The 7595-nt window shown below is 53.2% G+C and overlaps 1 protein-coding gene across 1 annotated transcript in view; it reads right to left on the bottom strand.

Annotated features, from left to right (window-relative positions):
• Nucleotides 1-7595, bottom strand: part of GTF2IRD1 (GTF2I repeat domain containing 1) — a 153789-nt gene that overhangs the window by 11486 nt on the left and 134708 nt on the right. Inside the window, exon 21 of the mRNA XM_037743773.1 lies at nucleotides 656-872. Within this exon, the coding sequence (XP_037599701.1) occupies nucleotides 656-872 (217 nt within the window). The remainder of the gene's footprint in view (nucleotides 1-655; nucleotides 873-7595) is intronic.

Below are 7595 nucleotides of genomic sequence, written 5' to 3'. Positions count from 1 at the left end.
GCTGTGGCTCACGCCTGTAATCCTAGCACTTTGGGAGGCCGAGGTGAGTGGATCACTTGAGGTCGGGAGTTCAAGACCAACCTGGCCAACATGGTGAAGCCCCGTCACCAAAAAATACAAAAATTAGCCGGACGTGGTAGTGGGCTCCTCTAATCCCAGTTACTGGGGAGGCTAAGGCAGGAAAATTGGTTGAACCTAGGAGGCGGAGGTTGCAGCAGGCCAATATTGTACCACTGCATTTCAGTTTGGGCAACAGATTGAGACTTCTGCTAAAAATATAAAAAAATTAGCCAGGCATGGCGGTGCATGCCTGTAGTCCCAGCTACTAGGGAGGCTGAGGCAGGAGAATTGCTTGAACTCAGGAGGTGGAGGCTGCAGTGAGCCGAGATCGCATCACTGCATTACACAGCCTATTGGTGGAGCAAGACTCCATCTCCAAAAAAAAGAAAAAAAGAAAAAGCTGGGAGTGGTGGCACACACTTGTAGTCACAGCTACTTGGGAGGCTGAGGCAGGAGGATCACCTAAGCCCAGGAGGTGGAGGTTACAGTGAGCAGAGATTGAGCTACTGTACTCCAGCCTGGGCAACAGAGTGAGGCCCTGCTTTAAAAAAAAAAAAAAAAAAAAGAAAGAAAGAAAATCAATACACACACACACCATGGGTCTTGAGCAGAGCAGCCATGTCCCCAAGGGAGCAGGCAGGCCAGCTTGAAGGCGAGGCTGGCTGCAGAGGGACCCCCTCCCCGAACCCCGCCACAGAAGGCTTGGTGCACTGACCCCGCCCACAGGCACTGACCGTATTTCTCATTGAAGAGTTCTTTCACCTGCTCCCGCAAGATCACCTTCTCCCCGAGTCTGTTGGCATCATCTTCATCTGGAAGAAGAAGACAAAGGGGCATGACAGTCGGCACCGGCTTGGCCACCGGACCGGCTGCTTCTCCCACCAGGTGTCCCTGATCCGCCAAAACATTCTCTCCACGCCCTGCCTACTCCCATGCAGTTTTTTCTTTTGTTTTTTGACAGGGTCTTGCTCTGTTGTTCAGGCTGGAGTGCAGTGACGTGATCTCGGCTCACTGCAACTTCTGCCTCCCAGGGTCAAGTGATTCTCCTGCCTCAGCCTCCCGAGTAGCTGCGATCACAGGCACGCGCCATCACACCCAGCCAATTTTTCTATTTCTAGCAGAAACAGGGTTTCACTATTTGGCCAGACTGGTCTGAAACTCCTGGGCTCAGGTGACCCCCCGCCTCGGCCTCTCAAAGTGCTGGGATTACAGGCATGAGCCACTGCGCCCGGCTGCAGCTGGTTTCTAGCCTCAGTTGTCGGTCCGTCCATCCATCCTTTTCTCTTTTTTTGAGACGCAGTCTTGCTTTGTCACCCAGGCTGGGATGCAGTGGTGCAATCATAGATAGCTCACGGTAGCCTCCAACTCCCAGGCTCAAGTGATCCTCCTGCCTCAGCCTCCTGAGTAGCTGGGAGTACAGATGTGTGCCACCATGCCTGACTAATTTTTAAAATTTTTTGTAGAGATGGAGTCTCGCTATGCTGCCCAGGCTGATCTTGAACTCCTGGCCTCAAGCGATCCTCTTGCCTTGGCCTCCCAAGGTGCAGGAATTACAGGTGTGAGCCATGGTGGCCAGCCTTTCCGGCATTTTCTTAGTGTTCCCAGCACAGGCCCTGTGTTGGGCATAAAACAGCCTAGAGAAGGGGCAGGGCTGCTCCCCTGAGGGACTCCCAGCCAGAGGGGGTATCACCGGGTCACCAAAGTACCATAGGACACGTTTAAGAGACAAGGGACTTGAATCACGATGCCCACCCTGTCTGAGCAAGTCTGGGGAGACCTCCCCGCCAGAGAGCAGGAAGTTTAAGCGGGCTCTCAAGGACCAACATGGTGGCTCACACTTGTAATCCCAGCACTTCTGGAGGCTGAGGTGGTGCACCACTTGAGGTCAGGAGTTCGAGGCCAGCTTGGCTAACATGGTGAAACCCTGTCTCTACTAAACATACAAAAAATTAGCCAGGCATTGTGGCAGATGCCTGTAATCCCAGCTACTCAGGAGGCTGAGACGGGAGAATTGCTTGAACCCGGGACGCAGAGGTTGCAGTGAGCCAAGATTGCACCACTGCACTCCAGCCTGAATGACAAGAGCGAAACTCTGTCTCAAAAATAAATAAATAATAAAAAAATAAAGATCCTGTGTCTGTGTCCCGGAGTGGCTGAAGTTCGGGGTAGTAGAGCGGAGATGACTGATGGTCCTAGCAGGGTCCGCGCACAGAGGCCGGTGTGACTGCTGACCTGCTGGAAATCCCCCGCCTGCTCGCCGGCCAAGGTCTGTGAATGGGAAACAGACCGTGTCTGGGCTGTGGGGGCCGTGCGTTCTCCTTGCTCACTGCCCAGGCAACCGTCACGGCCTATCTGCTGCTTGAGCCCCCGACATGCTCCGCTGTCCCCTCCCTGTAGCCTGGAGGGGCTGCTGGGGTCAATTAGCCCTGGAGACGGGGCCTGAGCTGGGCTGTGAGGCTGAGGTGTGGGGGCTGGAGAAGGGGTCCAGGCAGAGCTCCACAGCAGCCTGCGGGCTTGTACCAGGGTTGGGGACGCGGCTGGGATTGCAGGAAGGGTGGTCTGCATGTCCAACAGGATGTCTCCTCTCTGGGAAGCATAGGGGCACGTGGGCTGGGCCTCTGGGGCAGGTGGGGGTTGGGTAAGGGTGAGATGTTGGGGGTGGCGGGGAGCCAGGGTCAGACGATGCAGGAAGAGCAGAGAAGACTGACGGGTCTTTGGAACAAAAGGGTTCCTTTTTTTGTTGTTCTCCAAGACAGAGTCTCATTCTGTCACCAGGCTGGAGTGCAGCGGCATGGTCTCGGCTCACTGCAACCTCCGCCTCCCGGGTTCAAGCCATTCTTGTGCTTCAGCCTCCTGGGAGCTGGGACTACAGGTGCCCGCCACCACATCCGGTTAATTTTTGTATTTTTAGTAAAGACGGGGTTTCCCTATATTGGCCAGGGTCTCGAACTCCTGAGCTCAGGTGATCTGCCTGCCTCAGCTTCCCAAAGTGCTGGGATTACAGGTATGAGACACCACGCCTGGTCTGACTCTGGTCCACCCTGTCCCCCATGCTGGAGTGCAGTGGCGCCATCATGGCTCAGCCTCTTGAGTAGCTGGGACTCCAGGCATCAATCACCATGCCAGACTAAGTTTTTAAATTTTTTGTAGAGACAGAGTCTCTCTCTGTTGCCCAGGCTGCTTTTGAAATCTGAGGCTCAAGCGATCCTCCTTCCTCGGCCTCCTAAAGTGCTAGGATTACAGGTGTGAGCCGCTGTGCCTGGCTCTGTTTTAAACTTGAAAACTCTGGGAAGAGCTCGCTACTGTCTAGTAGGCCACCTTGGAGACTGCATCTCCTGGGCTGGTGCTCTGTGCTGCTTGGAGCCTCCTGGCCCCATCTGGGTGGCCTGGCCTCCCGTGCACAAGCTACCAGAATGGAGACTCCATTCCCAATGTGGGGGCTACTCCAAAGAGCACGGAGCTTCCCACGGGACAGAGGCTGGGCACCTGCTTGGCCTAATTCCTCCTTTTCCAAGCACTCCAACACCCACCATCCCAGGTCCTCCCGAACCTCACAGGTCCCTGGCCTAGTCCGTCCACGCCCACACTCTGGAATCTCCGCCCATCTGTGAGTTGCTGCATCTGTCTGCAAGCACGGCCGGCCAGCCCCCCCGGATGCCCAGAGACACCGCAAACACAGCCATCCCAGACAACATCCTCCTCCCGTGTCCCTATCTCATGGAGCGATGCCTCTAATCCAGCCACACCAAGACCCCACGCTTCTAGAGGGTTCTAGAAGACTTGTCCAGATCCCGTGCAGACGACTGTGATGGAGTCCTCGGCCCAAGGACCAGCTCCTAGAGCCTGCAGGGAGGCGGCAGCATGCTCCATCTGGCCCCATGCCACTGAGGAATCGTTGGTGGCAGGATTCTCAGCAGGCATGGCTGTGCATGCACAGAACACAGAAAGAATGGCCTGGATCACACACATCACTGTGTGCGGATGCTTTCCTAGACACTGCAGCCAAGGACACAGAGGCTCAGAGAGGTAAAGAAACTTGCCCAAGGTCACACAGCCACTAAGCACTGGGAGTACTCTGTCGACCCCAGGTTTCTTGAGGTCTCAGATACCCCTAAAGTTTCTTTCTTTTTTTGAGAAAGAGTCTTGCTCTGTCACCCAGGCTGGAGTGCAATGGCATGATCTTGGCTCAACTGCAACCTCTGCCTCCTGGGTTCGAGTGATTCTCATGCCTCAGCTTCCAGAGTAGCTGGGATTATAGGTTCCTGCCACCACACCTGGCTAATTTTTTGTATTTTTATTTTAATTAATTAATTTATTGAGACGAAGTTTCAATTTTGTTGCCTAGGCTGGAGTATAACAGCACGATCTCAGCTCACTGCAACCTCTGCCTCCTGGGTTCAAACGATTTGCCTGCCTCAGCCTCCAGAGTAGCTGAGATTACAGGTGCCCGCCACCACACCTAGCTAATTTTTTTTTGTATTTTTAGTAGAGATGGAGTTTCACCATGCTGGCCAGGCTGGTCTCGAACACCTGACCTCGTCTATTTATTTTTTAAATTAATTAATTTTTTTTTGAGATGCAGTCGTGCTCTGTTGCCCACGCTACAGTACAATGGCGTGATCTTGGCTCACTGCAACCTTTGTCTCCTGGGTTCGAGCAATTCTCCTGCCTTAGCTCCCTGAGTAGCTGGGACTACAGGCGCCCACCACTATGCACAGCTAATTTTTGTATTTTTAGTAGAGACAGGGTTTCACCATATTGGCCAGGCTGATCTCAAACTCCTGACCTCTTGATCTACCCACCTCAGCCTCCCGAAGTGTTGGGATTACAGGCGTGTGCCACTGCACCTGGCCAGTTTTTTATATTTTTAGTAGAGATGGGGTTTCACCATGTTGCCCAAGCTAGTCTCAAACTCCTGACTTCAGGTGATCCACCCGCCTTGGCTTCCCAAAGTGCTGGGATTACAGACACGAGCCACCGCGCCTGGCCCCTCTTTCCTCTTTAAATACCAAAGTCCTCAAAACCTTCTCTGGAAAAAAGCACAGGCCAGAGACCCTACTGCAGCCTGAGTCTGTTTTTCCTGGCTGTGCCCTTCTCCATGGCAAAATAAAGCTCTAAACCGACTGAGGCCTGTTTCAGACACTTTTTGGTTTATAGGCCGACAGGAGCCTATAGCAGGGATCCTGACCCAGCTGGGAGTCGGGGAGGGCTTCCCAGGGGAGGTGACCACCACATGGGGCTCAAAGCTCCAAGGCTGTGACCTCATCTGCATGTGGGGGCTCATCACACGGACCTCCAAGGCAGTTGGGCGTGGCGAGTAAGACACAAGCAAAGTTGTAGCATCCTGTGATTTTGGGTGCTCAACACGCCTTAGCCGATCAGGAAATGTCCCCTGTTCCTTCCAAGTCTTGTCTGACCTGGTGAGAAGTGCAACCCTAAACCACACTGTGACTAACCAGGAGTGACACTATGGAGCAGCTGACAGGATGCTATGGCAGCTCTACCTGGGGCACACAGGTCCCAGGCGGTGAACCAGGGGTGGCGGGAACTGTGCATGTCAGGAAAGCGGGGCCGGGCTGGTTGAGGGGGCTGGCGGTTTGGGGAGGCACCCTGACCACCTCTGGAGTGTGGTGGGTGGAGTGGGGCCTCGTGCCTTTGTCAGTAACAGCAAGAACTGGCTGGATGGAGCGGCGCACACCTGTGATCCCAGACTTTGGGAGGCCGAGGCAGGCAGATCACGAGGTCAGTGGTTCAAGACCAGTCTGACCAACATGGTGAAACTCCGTCTCTACTAAAAATACAAAAATTAGTTGGGTGTGGTGGCGCACACCTGTAGTCCCAGCCACTCAGGAGGCTGAGGCAGGAGAATCACTTGAGCCCTGGAGGCGGAGGTTGAATGAGCCAAGATTGTGCCACTGTGCTCCATCCTGGTGACAAAGCAACACCATCTCAAAAGCAAAACAAAACAAAACAAAACCCCAAAAACCCACAAAAATTAGCTGAGCATATTGGTACGGCAGCGTGTGCCTGTAATCTCGGCTACTTGGGAGGCTGAGGTGGGAGGATCGCTTGAGGCTGGAAGGTCAAGGCTGCAGTGAGCCTTGATCACACCACTGCACTCCAGCCTGGACGACGGAGCTAGACCCTGTCCCTAACAAACCAAAACAAGCTAAAAACTAAAAAACAAGCTTGGCACATACTACATGCAGACACCGTGCAAGGCTCATAATACACCATGTCCGTGGGAGTCTCTAGCTCAGTCAACATCAAGCTCAGGAAGAACACTGATGCTTCTCTGTAGCTGCTCTTGGGTTCTTCTACCTCTTTCTTTTTATTTAGTTTAGAGGAAAAAGAATTTCTTTTTTTTTTTTTTGCTGTCATTCTGGCTGGAGTGCAGTAGCTGGGATGGCAGGTGCAGGCCGCCACATCCAGCTAATTTGTCCATATTTTTGTAGAGATGGGATCTTGCAATGTTACCCAGGCTACATTCTTTTTAATCATGAGTTTTTGAAGGAAATGGAGTAGGGCAGGCTCTGCTGGGGCTGGACTGGGGGAGCCCCTGCTTGAATGCCTGCATACAGTGGGGAAAAACGGGGATCCCCAGGGCCAGGGGTGGGGAAAGCCCTGGCACATTAGACAGGAAGGCAATCCTGCTTCTTAGCCCTGATGCTATGTGGTATATGGAAAGTCACTCAACCTCTCTCAGCCTGTCTCCACATTCCTCCACTGGGACTCTGGATCTAATGGCACATATCAAAAAGCAGTATAGGCTGGGCACAATGGCTCACGCCTGTCACCCCAGCACTTTGGGAGGCTGAAGTGGGAGGACTGCTTGAGGCCAGGAGTTTGAGACCAGCCTGGGCAACATAGGGAAACCGTGTTTCTCCCCCAAAAAAACAAAACAAAACAAAACAAAAAAAAACCTTCTGGGCATGGTGGTGCACACCTGCAGCTCCAGTTCTTCTGGGAACTCCTGAGTGCACCGGAGGCAGCTCCTTGGGCAAATAAGTGACTCACTGTCTGGGAGGGAACCTGAACCACAGGTGAAGACCGACTCCCCTTCCTCTGCCTTGTCTGGGGACCTGACACTGGGTTTGTGTGAGGGGGAAAGGGCAAGGTTCCGATCTGAATAGATATTCCTGTTGGGGCTCTGAGGTGTGCAGGCTGGCGCCAGTCTCCCCCGACAGGAATCGTGGCTAACCTTGAAACCGAGTCAGCTCACTGACGCACCCTGGTTACCCCGAGGGAGAACGCTGAGATCCTTGCTGACCCACATGGCCCAGCAGGGCATCCTTTTTTTTTTTTTTTAATTGAGACAGGGTCTGGCTCTGTTGCCCAGGCTGGAGCGCAGTGGAGCAATCTGAGCTCACTGTAACCTCCGCCTCTCGGGCTCAAGCCATCCTCTGTCCTCAGCCTCCCAAATAGCTGGTACTACTACAGGTGTATACACTATGCCTTGCTAATTTATATATGTGTGTGTATATATATATACACACATACATATTTAAAGTTGTGTGCATACATATATATATATA

The sequence above is a fragment of the Cebus imitator genome, unplaced genomic scaffold (assembly GCF_001604975.1).
Source record: "Cebus imitator isolate Cc_AM_T3 unplaced genomic scaffold, Cebus_imitator-1.0 Scaffold153, whole genome shotgun sequence".
Classification (NCBI taxonomy): domain Eukaryota; kingdom Metazoa; phylum Chordata; class Mammalia; order Primates; family Cebidae; genus Cebus; species Cebus imitator.
The sequence above is the reverse complement of the archived record's forward strand: the minus strand, read 5'-3'. Positions and strand labels throughout refer to the sequence as shown.